Source organism: Galleria mellonella, unplaced genomic scaffold (assembly GCF_026898425.1).
Source record: "Galleria mellonella isolate WM207_F2 unplaced genomic scaffold, CSIRO_AGI_GalMel_v1 utg574, whole genome shotgun sequence".
Lineage (NCBI taxonomy): Eukaryota > Metazoa > Arthropoda > Insecta > Lepidoptera > Pyralidae > Galleria > Galleria mellonella.
Window position 1 is genome coordinate 1,263,983 of NW_026442122.1, and position 16,590 is coordinate 1,280,572.

General features: G+C 39.1%; 2 protein-coding genes across 5 annotated transcripts; both read left to right on the top strand.

Annotated features, from left to right (window-relative positions):
* The first annotated feature begins 3,906 nt into the window (after positions 1-3,906).
* Positions 3,907-8,875, top strand: LOC113513955 (uncharacterized). Its single transcript, XM_052899534.1, has 7 exons — positions 3,907-4,453; positions 4,936-5,233; positions 5,621-5,717; positions 6,125-6,230; positions 7,198-7,304; positions 8,006-8,065; positions 8,760-8,875. Exons 1-7 carry the CDS (start codon positions 3,940-3,942, stop codon positions 8,799-8,801), a joined length of 1,224 nt encoding a protein of 407 aa, XP_052755494.1. The 5' UTR covers positions 3,907-3,939; the 3' UTR covers positions 8,802-8,875.
* Positions 8,876-9,842: 967 nt separating this feature from the next.
* LOC113514687 (zinc finger protein 449-like) lies at positions 9,843-16,225 on the top strand. 4 transcript variants are annotated; one of them, XM_052899525.1, is made up of 9 exons: positions 9,843-10,286; positions 10,776-11,114; positions 11,253-11,318; positions 11,835-12,050; positions 12,195-12,325; positions 12,663-12,820; positions 12,981-13,114; positions 13,566-13,584; positions 15,289-16,225. In XM_052899525.1, exons 1-9 carry the CDS (start codon positions 10,119-10,121, stop codon positions 15,432-15,434), a joined length of 1,377 nt encoding a protein of 458 aa, XP_052755485.1. In that variant the 5' UTR covers positions 9,843-10,118; the 3' UTR covers positions 15,435-16,225. The 4 variants fall into 4 exon arrangements, with proteins under 4 accessions (XP_052755485.1, XP_052755487.1, XP_052755486.1 ...); XM_052899527.1 differs by lacking the exon at positions 13,566-13,584 and adding an exon at positions 13,897-13,915; XM_052899526.1 differs by lacking the exon at positions 13,566-13,584 and having other exon boundaries at positions 12,981-13,133.
* Positions 16,226-16,590: the final 365 nt, after the last annotated feature.

The window sequence follows — 16,590 nt, forward strand, 5'->3', positions numbered from 1 at the left end:
TGTGGATAAATTAAAAGACATGGACATCAGCATCAATGAAGACCTCCTGAGCATAATGTTACTATACAGTTTGCCAGATTCCTACGAGAACTTCAGAGTGGCTATCGAGTCTCGTGATAAACTTCCGTACCTCGAAGAACTCAAAACAAAAATTATTGAAGAAAGTGAAGCTCGTTTAAATAAAAATCTGGAAAAGGAGGAAGAAGAAGAAGCATTTTATGGAGGGAAACATAACCAAAAATCTTATCGATTTCAAAAATTCAAAAATAAGAATTCAAATGGAAATAGAATACAATGTGACAACTGTCATAAATTTGGACACAAAACAAGTGATTGTTGGTTTAACAAAAATGTAAGAAATAAAAATGTAAATTTATATTGCACTGAATCTTGTTATACTATAGAAAATAAAAATGATAATAAATGGTGCATTGATAGTGGGTGCACATCCCACATGTGCAATGATAAAACTCTTTTCGTGTTCATAAATAAAGAAGAAAATGGAACACTAAAGTTAGCCTCAAATAAAACAGAAAAGATAGAAGGCAAAGGGTTAGTAAAGATAAAAATTAAACATGAAACAGTAAATTTACACAATACCTTATATATTCCAGAGTTATCAACTAATTTGATATCCGTAGCACGAATTACTGAAAATGGTTTTAACGTATTATTTACAAAAAATAATGCAATTATTAAAAATCCAAATGGAAAACCAATAATTACAGCAAGGAAGGAAGATAAACTTTATTATGTGAATGCAAATTTAAGCACAAAAGAAAAAGCAAAACAAGTCTATAAAAAAGAATCAGATATAGACATATGGCACAAAAAACTAGGACATTTAAATGAATATGACTTAAAACGAGCTATGAGAAATAATATAATAAAAGGCATTGATTTTAATGAGAATGACAAATTAAATGAATGTGAAAGTTGCGTAAAAGGAAAAATGACGAATTTACCTTTTCCGAAGGAAAGGCCTGAAGAAACAAAAGCTCCTCAAAAACTACATACAATACACTCAGATGTGTGTGGTCCAATGCCCGTAAATAGTAACGGAGATCACAGATACTTCGTCACCTTTACGGATGAATACAGCAGATATGGCAGAGTCTATTTTCTGAAAAATAAAAATGAAGTTTTAGGAAAGTTTATAGAATATAAAAAGGAAATGGAAAGATATACAGGAAATAAAATAAAAATCTTGCAGACAGATAACGGAAAGGAATATGTTAATAATGAATTCAACACGTACTTAAAGGAAAATGGCATAGCTCGACGCTTATCAGCTCCTTATACGCCCCAACATAATGGGTTAGCTGAACGGAGAAATAGAACTCTCTTGGAAAAAGCTCGATGCATGTTAATCGAATCAAAAATACCAGAAAGTTTTTGGGCCGAAGCTATACACACGGCGAATTATATAACGAATAGAGTACCTTCCAAGGCCACAAATGGAAAAACACCTTTCGAGATATGGGTTGGTTACACTCCATCAGTGAGACATTTCAGATGTTTTGGAGTAAAAGCTTTTGTATTAAATAAAAGAAATTTAAGAAAATTTTCACCCAGAGCCAAGAAAGGATTTTTTGTCGGCTACTCCGAAAATACAAAAGGCTACAGAATATGGGTTTCAGAATTAAAAAGAGTCGTTATAAGTAGAGATGTAAAATTCTTAAAAGATTTATATTACAAAGAAATAAAAACAAATGAAAACGAAGAAGGTATTAAGTCGTATATACAATTAAATTCAGAACAAATAGATACGAAGCAAATAGATGAACAAATTCAACCTATAGTTTCTGATCAAAATGATGACGATAATACCACAAATGAAGAACCCATAACGCTAACTGAGGAAGAAGATAATCTTAGTAATATAGAACCCAGAACGTCACAACATGAAAGACCACAAAGAGATAAAAAGAGACCAGCATGGTTGAAAGACTACAAAGTAGAAAATGATACAGATGAGAGCATGCACGTGACAGAAATGGCTTACCTTGGTGAACACGATGAAAATGATGCAGGCTGGCACGATGCTATTAAAGCTGAAATAAAAGCACACATTAAAAACGGAACGTGGACAATAGCAAAGAAAGAAAAAGGTATCAATGAAGTAGATTACAAAATGATATTAAGAATAAAAACGAAAGCAGGTAACACTGAAATAAAGAAGGCTAGGTTAGTGGCGCGGGGATTCACACAGCAACCTGGTGTAGATTATACTGAAACATTTGCCCCCGTTGTGAAACTAAGTTCTGTTAGATCAGTCATTAGTTCAGCCATAGAGGATAATCTAAAATTAGATCAAATGGATGTCACTACAGCGTATCTTAATGGAGAGCTAGAAGAAAATATACAAATGAAAATGCCTCCTTACTTAGAAAAATATGTAATGGAAATTATGGTTGACGAAAGTAGTCAAAATGATTTAACATTCTTCAATAAGGCTAAACGGATGCTAGAAGATATTAGAAATATTAAAGAAGAAAAAGTTTGCAAGCTTCAAAAGGCTTTATACGGATTAAAACAATCCGGACGTCAATGGTATAAAAAATTAGATGCAGAATTAAAAGATATAGGTTTTAAATCATGTAATGCAGATCCTTGCATATACCTATTGAAGAAAGGAGGAGATAAAATAATAATAACAGTCTATGTTGACGATTTAATTATAGCATATTCAAGTTCAGAAATTTTAAAAGAAGTAAAGAAAGCACTAGAGAGAAAGTTCGAAATGAAAGACATCGGAGAGTTGAAATACTGTTTAGGTATAGAATTTAAACAGGATAAAGGAAAAATTACTATGAGTCAAAAGAAATACATTAAAGATATCCTTAAGAAATTCTCCATGCAAGATGCAAAACCTGTGGCCACTCCTATGGAGACAGCATTAAAATTAAAGAAAGAAGAACATCCAGATTCGAACTTACCCTATAGAAACTTGATTGGAGCCCTCATGTACCTGTCAGTTGCCACGCGACCAGACATAGCTCATGCTGTTAGCTATCTTGGTCAATTCAATGCGTATTATGGAAAAGAACACTGGGCAGCTGCAAAGCGCGTAATTAGATACTTAAAAGGTACAATAGATTTAAAATTAACATTCCACAAGAATGGAGATAAAATTTTAAAGGGTTACGCAGATGCCGACTGGGCATCGTGTCCATTAGATAGACGGTCATATACCGGCCATTGTTTTATAAAGAACGGTGCGGCCATAAGTTGGGAGTCAAGAAAACAAAGGACTGTAGCACTCTCAACGGCGGAAGCCGAGTACATGTCTTTGAGCGAATGTACAAAAGAGGCTGTTCATTTGAAAAATATTCTGACTAATTTGGGTTACTTCAAACAAAAAGGAATTACTATTCACAACGACAATCAAGCCGCACAACAGTTAGCAATGAACCCTATTATTAGCGCCAAATCCAAACATATCGATATCCGCCAACATTTTATAAGAGATATGGTGCAACAAAATGTGGTGCAACTTTCATACCTAGGAACAGGGAATATGATAGCGGACATCTTTACAAAAGCTTTGCCTCGTCCTAAATATGAATACTGTCGCCAGGAGCTGGGACTCCTACAGTAGGTAGATACTATGCCGTGAGGAGGAGTGTAAGAAAGAAGTTGTACACGGCCATAGACCTACAGCTCAATTAAATAGAGAAATAAAATGACTTGTGTCTTGTCACTAAAATAATCGTTGTAACATTGTACGTAATAAAATATTTAAATATTAAATAACATTATTGGTCTCCTGTAACATTCCACATCCATCATAGATATATATTACCATATTATACTGAATTCGTAAATATTAAATGGGTTATATTAATACTATAGTTAAGCGCTTACAAATTTAACAAAGTAACTGGCATTCGATAGGTAGTTCAAGTTTACACAGCTGTGCTGTACAACAAAGGAGTCATGAAAAATAATACTCGTAAGCCTTTGAAAAAGTCAGCATCATGCGTTTCAATTGACGTAACACGATTTTTTAACAAAATAAACAAAATATTTTTGTGTTACGGTGTACCAATTATATGGATACATCACTTTAATTTGTCGAAAATAATGACCAATCTGTGTGACCTATATAGAATTATAAGCAACATTGTAATCTTAATGTTTGTTGCAATGGAATGGGGTGCGTTTTTTACACAAAATAATTTGACGGATAAACAAAGAATAGACAGATTAATATTCAATTTCACCCACCCCTACCTGCTTACATATATCCTGAATATCGAATGTTATAAAGAAAAGAGTAAACTGCTTCTTTATACAATGATGGTTACATTGAAAAAAGTATACAATGACGTGGAAGTTGAGAAGAAACTGATAAAAAAGTGTTCTTTCTTCTCTACATCGTTTTTTATTGCCGTAGCAGTATCAGCTTTGTTTTTTGGCATCGATGCGTATTGGCAAGTGATTACGACAGGTTTGTTAAAAATATTAACTAAAGTGGCTATGGGCTGGTCACATAGTCACTTTAATACCTTTTTTATATATTTATCACCTATGAAGAATAAAGGTTCTTGAGCGGCGACCCCGTACGGGCAAATCTAAGATGACTCTCCCCTCCCCCTTACTAGATTGAGCGACCACCTCAAATGCCTTGCAAGGAGTCAGTGGATGTAGGTTGCTCTGGAGCATTCTTTATGACAGTCTATGGGGAGGACTATGTCAAGCAGTGGATGGATAATCGTTGTATTGATGATGACAACGAAAACCGAATTAACTACAATCAAGATAATTAACAAATGTGCAAAATCACAAGCTAAACGTCATTAAAGTGACTGATTTATTAATTTGCGATTTTTTTTATATAAGTGATGACTATAATTTCTTATATTATGACAGTAAATTATGAGAGGGTTGACTTTTTATGAATAAGGGAAGTAATACAGATGTACTTTTTAGGTTCAACATTCATCAAGCCATTGACAGCGTGGCCGGATCTTGAGGACAGATCCACAGTAGCTAATATGGTCAGAATTATCAACTATATGATTCTGTTTATGTTACTGACCAGGGTGTCAGGGGTGTATGTGACGGTTGTGCTGTTCCTTGTCTGCCTCAGCCATCAGTATACTAATCTTAATAGATACTTCTTTAATCTTAGAAATATATTTGGCGAGAATTTGAGTCAAATGGAAAAAGAAAAGAAATATGAGGAAGCTTTAACAATTGGCATCGAACTGCATTCACAGACCATGTGGTGAGTAAAATTGTGCTGAGATAATTTCTCATGTTCCCTTAACCTGTACTAGTAGTGAAAGTGAACCTTTCTCAAAGGAAAATAGATCGAAAAGAACAAGAACCTTTCAATATCCCATATTAAGGTAGCATGTCCAGATTAATATATATAGATAGAGAAATAATTTATTTATACTTAAGTACACAAGTAACAAACACAGATAAACAATGATAGGAGAAAGAAAACATAAAAAAAAAAACAAAAAAAGGTCATAGATTATTTCTTTTTTTTTTTAAGACAAAATGGTCTTTTAACACAAAATGGAATGCTAATGATTTTAATATCACTTATGATAAATATCAACAATACTGGGTCTATCTTTTTTTATAGTTTTTTTTTCTTTTTCAGGTGTACAAGGCAATGCGAGTCGATTTTCAATGCTATTTTCAGTTTTCAAATAATATTAAATGTGATGCTGATTGTTTTGCTAATGTTGCAAATGATGGTAAAATGGCTATAATTTTTAACCGACTTCAAAAGAAGGAGGTTTTCAATTCGGCTGTATTTTTTTATGTTTATTATTTCATAATCCGTTTGTAAACCGTATTATTATTATTTTTTTTATCTGAAAGGATAACTTACAAATTGACTCCATAAAAATTTTATTAAAATCGATTCCGTAGCTTAGTTTTGAAATCAAAATAAGTGATTTTACCAAAATTCAGTCGGTTTTTTTTTGCGAATTACAATTTTAATTATTATTCGATTAAGATAGTCAAAATATTAAAAAAAAAAAAAAAATAACTCGTACAAATCGCACGTTCTTGTGATCAATTGGTTGTTACAATTTTTTTTTATTCCTGTTTATTCCAATTATTTTATTAATTTTAAATTTGTAAAATTTCCCCATAGAGTCCAGGCAGTAGTTTGGTGACGGCTATCCCCCTCGTGTCGACCGGAGTCTCCCTGATGTACGGCACAGGATTTTTCATGTGGAACGCGGGAGACATTACTGTCGAGGAAAGTACATATTGTATATATTTTCAATCGCTTTACAAATGGCCTACACCTCATATTATTATACGACAATATTTGTATATGCTTTTTCCCCCGAAGTTTGTTTTTAATGGATGACTACGAAGTGGTAACCTCGCCTGCGCCAACTGTATACGCTGATGGGACACCAATGAGGGATGATAAGTGAGAATCAAAAGGTGGGTCAGTTAGCCCATCGTGATGAATACACGTGGAGTTCAACGCGATGTTTTCGAGGTGGGACCACGTGGAGGTCGACCTGATAGGGTATATTGCTAGCAATATGACTGGTAGTCCACATTACTACTAGTATATAGCATGAAGGTAAAGAAAGAAAGGAAATTGTTGGTTTATATATTTTGCTTTTTGTTTTGTTTTGTTGCTTTTTTGTTTTTCATTCTTTTATCTCTTTTACTGTGTATTATGTGTATGTTTTTTTTTATTGTAATTTGTGTGCTGTAAGTAATGTAAATAAATTATCTATCTATCTATCTATATTATTTGTGATATAACTAACAAACCCTTATAATGGAATTATAATGGAATGGTGCACCCGCTTATGTTATCAGTCTACAATAGCTGAGCATCAGTGGAGGATGAAATGATGAGGATGAAGTAAGATATAGATGGGGACTAGTGTCAGCTACAATTAATAGTTATACAGCTACAATATTTTTTTTTAATTGATGATGATGGTATGTTATCCCCGCCTGCGCTAACGGTGTACGCTGCCGGGGCACCAGTGAGGGATGATAGGTGAGATAGAAAAGGCAGGTCAGTTAGCCTATCGTGATGAATTCATCAACAACTAACCACGATAGATTCCAGGGAGAACCGCGTGGAGGTCGACCTGTTAGGGTATATTGCTAGAAATGTATCTGTTAGGTTTTATTACTAACAATCCCTTTCCCCCTTCTACTTTATAAGTATGAGTTGCTATATTTTTTTGCAGGCGTCCCAGGTGGCGACGGCCCTGTACTGCTCGGGCTGGGAGAACTGTCATATATCCACGCTGCGCATACGGCACCTGTTGCTCATGACTATCAGGCAGGCGCAGGTAATCAATGTTTTTTTTTTATGGGTGAAAATGGTATGGTAACCCCGCCTGCGTTAACGGGATACGCTGGCGGAGCACCAGTGAAGGATGATAGATGAGAATAAAAACAGGCCAATTAGCCCATCATGATTAATTCATCAGGAATAGGTAATCAATGTTGGCAACGCACGAAGGGTAGCAAGGGCGTCACAGTGTATTCTGCGATATCTCTAGCGGTATTCATGTTTATAAGAGAAATACAGTAAATAGAAAATTGGAAAATTTACTCAGTTATTCACTATAATTTTTCGTCTTTGTTTGTCTAATTTTTGCAAAAACATAATTGACAGACATATTCACCAGAGGGAGACTTTGTACAAAAGTCGATTGCTTGGGTACCTCTGTCCCATTCGTGTTTCAACCGTGAAGCAGTTGTGTTTGCATGGCTGTGTTTCGGTTTGAAGGGTGGGATATGGCGTGAATTTACTGTGTACAGAGGAATAACACCTGAGTCCTCAGGAATGGCAACGCATGGGGGGGTATCATGGGCGAAACAGTATACTCTGTTATGTGCATGGTACTGCTCATGTCTATAGGCGACGGTTACCACTTTCCATCAGGTGGGCCGTCAGCTTGTTTGCCATTCTAAGTTGTATAAAAAAAAAATCAAAAAATATTTTACTTTTTAATTGTTTTCATCAAAGAATAAAATATTATTTCAGAAACCGGAGATTATAAAGGCTTTTGGTTTAATACCGTTGTCGTATGAATCATATGTGTCGGTAAGTAATGCTTCATATATCCATAAGTATATACTTTAATTCTTCATAACTTAAATGCGAATTACGTGTACATAGAAATAACATATTACCTATTTGATTTCATTCCATAACTATTTACATACACTTCATATTATTATTACTAATTAATTAATATAAATGCAATAATAATAGTAATTGTATATAGTAAAGGTAAGTATAAGGCTGGACGTGTGGTCCAGCATAGAATATGCCACAGCTACCGTTTCCGGTAAGGGAAGGCGAGGGATGAGCAGCAGCGTCCCTCTTAAAACATCTCTAACGCTTAATTGTAGTTGCCAATCCGCCTGCCAAGCGTGGTAACTATTGACAACACCCATGGCAACCCCACCTGCGCTATCGGTATACGTTTTTGGGGTACCAGTAAGGGATGATAGGTGACGATGGAAGTAGGTCCGTTAACCTATCGTGACGAATTCCACTAGAATTAACCACGATATTTTCCAGGTGGAAACCGTGTGAAGGTCGACCCGATAGGCATTGTTAGTAATGGAGAAATTAGACCCCATTACTAACAATTTTTTCGCCCCTCTATTTTATATTGTGATTTTTCTTTGAGATATCCATACATATATATCTGTCACGCCTGTCTCCCGTTAGGGTAGGCAGAAAAAATGGTTTTTGAGATATTTTTAGCGTTTTTGTTTTTCACTTTCAGATCGTCAAAGCACCGTACACAATATTTTCAGTGATACATTAAGGAGTCAACATTGATCTTTAATTATTATTATAAATATTTAAAATACTTTTAAATTAGATATTAGATTATATTATGGTATAAGTAGAGTATAAAATATATTTACCCAAATAAACCAGCTTACTTGTTATGTTGTGCCTGTTATTTGATTGAACATCAACTTCTGTGTTCCTATTAATGTCGTTGTAAATATTATTCTTAGGTTATAAAGTACATTATACTCAATCTATGGTATTATTATTATCATAGATCATTACAATAAGTACTGTTACTTATAAATGATAAGGGGACGTCACTAATTACGGGAAGGTTTTTTTTTGTGCGCTCCCTCTCTCTTGGTTATATCCCGTCTGTTTTCACATCATACTGTAAACTTTAAATAAATGAAATCTATTTTGCTTAATTTCCATGTTTTGTTCATATCATGTTTAAAAAAACTAAAAATCAATATGAGATTTATACTGAATTCCTTCCCTAAATGAGAATTGGTGAGATTTGTCAATTTAAAGAGAAAAAAGTCTTTGTATTATTTGAGTTGTGAGGAAATTGCTAATAATAAAATTTAGTAACTATTGCGAACAATATATCGACAGATCGACCTCCTTGCCGTTTCCCTTGACAATTATAATTTTTAGAAAGCAAACGGGAAATTGTAAATATTAAATATTATGCAGGTATAAAAGGTTTAAAGCAGTTTAACATTCAGGTTCATAGGTGTAAAACATAGGTACTTAACTAATATGTAGTGCAGTGTAGTGTAGTACGATTGAGTGCATTACATTAGTGGATAGAAGATTATATCAATGTCAAATAGTAGTTACTTAATAAATAATTTGTGTTTTATTTAATTAATAAATATTAAATTAAAATAAATTATTATGACTATACAAAAGCAATATAAATTTAAAGAAATTTATTAATTGATAACAGATTACCCTTAGAGATTACCTCAGTAATCTTTGAATTACCCATACTAATCTGTGGAAAAGTGTTTACTCTATGGGTTGTCACTACACAATGTCATATATAGCTATTGCTGTTATTGTCAATTTGACATTTATGTAAATAAAAAGATTCTAAGTTTATCGAGATTTGTTAAGAAATATTTTATTTATTTTATTAGTAAATTATAAAAAATTTCTCCAGCAAACGATTCGTTGCCTATTAGTTTATCAACCAATTATTCAAAGTTTTATACTACTTAACATTACAATTATTATGGTTGAGGTTATAGTGTTGACAGCAAAAACTTTATACTTAATTAGACAAATTTTTAATTATAAATTTATTTCAAATAAAATTATAAGTGTTTAAATAATAATGCGGACTTATACTCGTAAACGACCGGAGTATCAAGTAATAGAAGGCGTGGAGAATCTTTGCAGACTGTGCCTGGCAAAACCTGAGGAAGCAATACCAATATTCACTGATCAAACGGATGTGTGTGCAACGTTGCCTATGAGGATTATGATATGCGTTGGACTGGAGGTAATAAAAATCAAATACTGTTTCGAAAAATGTAATCAATATTCTGGGAGACATACAGTAAAGGATTTATTTAAAAACTGTTCTTATGATTTCTTAATTTTTTTATACAACTTAGAATGGCAAACAACCTGATGGAAAGTGGTAACCGTCGCCTATAGACATGAGCAGTACCATGGACATAACAGAGTATACTGTTTCACCCATGATGACCCCCATGCGTTGCCATTCCTGTGGACTCAGGTGTTATTTCTCTGTACCCAGTAAATTTACGCCATATCCCACCCTTCAAACCGAAACACAGTCATGCAAACACAGCTGCTTCACGGTTGAAACACGAATGGGACGTTACGTGAGATGGTGTTTGATGTCAAGTGTTTTAGTAATATATATATATTTGATATATTAAAATAACAGTGGGGTAACAGATAATATATTTACACTAGTTACTCCTGGGGTAATTAGTTACATTGAACTATTTTTAATTTGCAGATGGTACGTGAAAACTGTCTTCCAAACCAGATATGTAAAGAATGTTATAAAGATTTAGAAAGCTATTACAGTTTTAGGAAAAAATGTGAAGTCACTTATCAGAAACTTAAATCTCATGTATTAGCAGTCAAAGAAAGGGAGTTTAAAAGAAAAGCAGTCGAACAAAAGAATAATGATAATAATAAATTAATAATGAAAAAAGAAAACGAGACCATAAAAAATGCAGAAGTGGAAGGACAACATTTAGTATTGATGTTCAATGAAGAGAATCAACTGCAAGTGGTGAATGTAGCTGATTTAAATGGTGTCTTTCAAGTTAGTGACAATAATGATAGTCAGGTAATTTTTTTATTTTATATTAATAATCCTCTTAAGTTAATTATTTATTTATGATTACTTATCTAATAAATAAGTTGTATGCTTTAAATGTAATGTAATTAATGTAATGTTGTATGTAATGTAATTACATATTTGCAGAAATCTACACATGTTACAAATACTAATGTCATTGATAGGGAAGCTGAAGAAGAAGTTGAGGTTCAGGTAGGCATTGTTTATATGGTATATGCATTTACAGTAAATTCCCCTATAACAGAGTAGATTTCGTCTGCATTATAGGAGTATTTTCATATAACACCCTCGTACGAGCCCATTTCTACATGGTATGTACAAATAAGTCATGTTTCACGTTAAAGGGGGTTTAAATCAAATATTCAGAAAAAATTGTGTTATGAATGAAATATGTGTGTATTATTAGAATTAAACTAAGAACATTTTAAATAAAAAAGTTATGCATATGTAACTAAAAAACAGTTAATTTCAAATAAATTTACTGTTTTATAACATGTTTATTTCCTGTCAGAGTTATCGGAAATAACCTTCCAGGGATTTTTTTTTAATACCCATGTTATAGGGGGATTACTATATTACTAATTTGTCAGTTAACATATGATTGCCATTTTGTTCAACAATGGTACAATTCTATTTTTACACATAAGAAGCAGTTCCTATGTCCTGTATAATAATTGTTATTTTTCAGTCCTGCAATATATGTTTTAGATGCAAGATGTGTCTACAACCAATGCACAGTTGTCCACAGTTCAAATAGAAGCTGAGAGTACAGATATGCCTACATTGTTTTCCACAATACTGTTTGAATTAGGAATATTGAGCCAACACAAAGGCAACTTGATTGTAAATCAAGATGTCAGTACAATTGAATTAGAAGGTGGAGATGGGAGTTGTATCACATTAGAATTGGTTGAGGAAGATGAGGTAATTGATCATAGAATATTAAATAAATATATGTATACTTTTTAATTCATGTTTAACCTTGAGTTTCGTAGAGTGCTTGCAGTTGCTTTTTTTGTATAAATAGTCTGTATCTTGTATAAATAGATTCTTTTTATACTTTTCTAGGAAGAAGTTATTGAAAGTCCACCAGCAGAACCCGAAAATAATAATGCAGTCGAAGCAGATGTAGTAAAGCAAAAAAAAAATAATATGAAATTCTCATATCCAATTGATAAGGACATTAAAAAGGCAAAAGAGTAAGATATGATCAAATTTTTTGTTTTTATTTTTGTCTAATTACAGTAATAAAGTTAATAGTTGAAAAATAATTTGATGCTGAATTCATTAAAAAAAAGTTTCAACAGTATGCATATTAATTAATTGTATGAATTCAATAGCACCATTATTAAAATGACAAGATTGTGGGCTTATAATATAACGCTTAATCTGTGTCGGTGCTACTTGGTTACTGAATACAACGAACGAAAGATTCTATTTTGCAGCGTATTCTCTACGCTGCTCTTTGGTTTATAAGTACTCTGGTCTGAGTCCGGGTAACATCTGTCTGTTTTAAAACATAATGTGCGGTTACAGCACGAGGTGCGAGGTGTGCGGAAAGCGGTTCTCGACGCGCAGCGTGCTGGCGCGGCACGGGCGCGTGCACTCGGGCGAGCGGCCCTTCGCGTGCCGCACCTGCGGCCGAGCCTTCGCGCAGCGCGCCGTGCTCACGCGGCACGAGCTCGTGCACGCCGGTACGTACTGCAGCCCTCGCCCTCGCCCTCGCCCTGCGGCTGCTTCCACATACAAAACATTGCTTACATTCTTAAAGAGGGCAGAGGAGCAAGTCAATGTACTTTCGTCTTTGAAACGTGTACGGCTACTGTGGGCTGACGCTGTGCCTGGTTGCCGCAGAGAGCCGGCCGTTCAAGTGCTCGCAGTGCTCGAAGAGCTTCACGCAGCGCGGCGCGCTCGCCACGCACGCGCGCTCGCACGCGCCGCCCGCCGCGCGCCCGCTCGCGCTGCACCGCTGCCCGCGCTGCCCCAAGGTGTTCCTGTACGCGTCCGGTGAGTACCGCCCCGCCCCCCGCGCTGCCCGCTCGCGCTGCCCCAAGCTGTTCCTGTACGCGTCCGGTGAGTACCGCCCCGCCCCGCCCCGCTCGCGCTGCACCGCTGCCCGCGCTGCCCCAAGGTGTTCCTGTACGCGTCCGGTGAGTACCGCCCCGCCCCGCCCCGCTCGCGCTGCACCGCTGCCCGCGCTGCCCCACGCTGTTCCTGTACGCGTCCGGTGAGTACCGCCCCGCCCCGCCCCGCTCGCGCTGCACCGCTGCCCGCGCTGCCCCAAGGTGTTCCTGTACGCGTCCGGTGAGTACCGCCCCGCCCCGCCCCGCTCGCGCTGCACCGCTGCCCGCGCTGCCCCAAGGTGTTCCTGTACGCGTCCGGTGAGTACCGCCCCGCCCCGCCCCGCTCGCGCTGCACCGCTGCCCGCGCTGCCCCAAGCTGTTCCTGTACGCGTCCGGTGAGTACCGCCCCGCCCCGCCCCGCTCGCGCTGCACCGCTGCCCGCGCTGCCCCAAGGTGTTCCTGTACGCGTCCGGTGAGTACCGCCCCGCCCCGCCCCGCCGCGCTGCACCGCTGCCCGCGCCCTGTTCCGCTACCGCCCCGCCCCGCCCCGCTCGCGCTGCACCGCGCTGCACCGCGGTGAGTACCGCCCCGCCCCGCCCCGCTCGCGCCGCAACGCTGCCGGCCCCCAAGCTGTTCCTGTACGCGTCCGGTGAGTACCGCCCCGCCCCGCCCCGCTCGCGCTGCACCGCTGCCCGCGCTGCCCCAAGCTGTTCCTGTACGCGTCCGGTGAGTACCGCCCCGCCCCGCCCCGCTCGCGCTGCACCGCTGCCCGCGCTGCCCCAAGCTGTTCCTGTACGCGTCCGGTGAGTACCGCCCCGCCCCGCCCCGCTCGCGCTGCACCGCTGCCCGCGCTGCCCCAAGGTGTTCCTGTACGCGTCCGGTGAGTACCGCCCCGCCCCGCCCCGCTCGCGCTGCACCGCTGCCCGCGCTGCCCCAAGGTGTTCCTGTACGCGTCCGGTGAGTACCGCCCCGCCCCGCCCCGCTCGCGCTGCCCCAAGGTGTTCCTGTACGCGTCCGGTGAGTACCGCCCCGCCCCGCCCGCTCGCGCTGCCCCAAGGTGTTCCTGTACGCGTCCGGTGAGTACCGCCCCGCCCCGCCCCGCTCGCGCTGCACCGCTGCCCGCGCTGCCCCAAGGTGTTCCTGTACGCGTCCGGTGAGTACCGCCCCGCCCCGCCCCGCTCGCGCTGCACCGCTGCCCTCGCTGCCCCAAGGTGTTCCTGTACGCGTCCGGTGAGTACCGCCCCGCCCCCCGCGCTGCCCGCTCGCGCTGCCCCAAGGTGTTCCTGTACGCGTCCGGTGAGTACCGCCCCGCCCCGCCCCGCTCGCGCTGCACCGCTGCCCGCGCTGCCCCAAGGTGTTCCTGTACGCGTCCGGTGAGTACCGCCCCGCCCCGCCCCGCTCGCGCTGCACCGCTGCCCGCGCTGCCCCAAGGTGTTCCTGTACGCGTCCGGTGAGTACCGCCCCGCCCCGCCCCGCTCGCGCTGCACCGCTGCCCGCGCTGCCCCAAGGTGTTCCTGTACGCGTCCGGTGAGTACCGCCCCGCCCCGCCCCGCTCGCGCTGCACCGCTGCCCGCGCTGCCCCAAGGTGTTCCTGTACGCGTCCGTGAGTACCGCCCCGCCCCGTGAGTACCGCCCCGCCCCCGCTCGCGCTGCACCGCTGCCCGCGCTGCCCCAAGGTGTTCCTGTACGCGTCCGGTGAGTACCGCCCCGCCCCGCCCCGCTCGCGCTGCCCCAAGGTGTTCCTGTACGCGTCCGGTGAGTACCGCCCCGCCCCGCCCCGCTCGCGCTGCACCGCTGCCCGCGCTGCCCCAAGGTGTTCCTGTACGCGTCCGGTGAGTACCGCCCACACACGACATACGACATCACATAAGAAAGCTCTAAAATTAACATGTTTTTCTACTATATTATGCATGTTTTATACATATAAACCTTCCTCTTTAATCACTCTACCTATTAAAAAAACTGTATCAAAATCCGTTGCGTAGTTTCAAAGATCTAGGCATACATAGAAACAGATGAGAAGCAACTTTGTTCTATACTATGTGTAGTGATCATTAGAAAAGTCGCAACTATTTCTGATGAGCAAGTGTGTCGCGCAGGGCTGAGCCGGCACGTGGTGGTGGTGCACCAGGGGCGGCAGTACGTGTGCAACGTCTGCTGCCGCCACTTCCGCGACAAGAGCGCCCTCCTGCGGCACGTGCGCGCCGCCGCGCACGCCGGCCGCGCCGCCGCGCCTTCTAAGTGAGCGCGTCATCACTTCAACGGCAATGAAAATGTTCTCGAAATTTCGAACCCAATCAAGAAGAGAAATTTATTCATTCATTAAAATATGTATACAGGGCAAACTTTATGCCTAACGGTATTCTCTACCAGTCAACCGATACACTAATTAACTAGTGGTCTTTCGGTTATTGTAAGGTAGTAAACAAATAAAGTTTTGACTCTCCATTTTCAGACCCAAGTCTGAATTGAACATCTTTCATTGTTCTTACAATTCAGAGTACAATTTTGGAATTAGCTTTCGTGGTAGATCCATATTGTTTTACTGAAGCAGGTGTTATTTTGCGGAAGTCTATTTTACTTGTTACTTGGTTAGAATTAATTTGTTTAATTGCCCAACCATTAGTATGCGTGCACCATAATATGTAAATATATTTATAATTTCGTTTAGAAATGAATAAAGTGCCGCCAAACATGCGTGGACTGGATAACGGTCGGAGATTGATGGATAATATAGAACTTCTGATAATAATAATAGCAATTAATCTACGAGTGTTGACAGTCGCACGCAATATGCGTAATGTGAAATGGTAGCGGAATTAAACAAAATAATTCTAGACAACTATCAAGACTCATAGTGTTACCAATTCACCTGGCGATCTTATTTATTTTCAAAATAAACAATATATTACACATGTTTAACTTTCAAGATCTGTGTTAAACTATATTTGTTGAAACAATGAATTAAAATCGATTTTTATTAATTGTAGTGGAAACGAACTCAGTCTTTTTTTTAATATATTTTGACTGATATTGACTGCCTGCCTGTACAAAATTTGGTTTCAAGAATAATTGTATAAATCATTCCACTTATATATATATATATATAGAATGTATATATATATATATATATATATATATATATATATATATATATATATATATATATATATATATATATATATATATATATATATATTGTATATATATATATATATATATATATATATATATATATATATATATATATATATATATATATATATATATATATATATATACAACTTAGAATGGCAAACAAGCTGACGGCCCACCTGATGGAAAGTGGTAACCGTCGCCTATAGACATGAGCAGTACCATGAACATAACAGAGTATACTGTTTCGCCCATGATTACCCCTA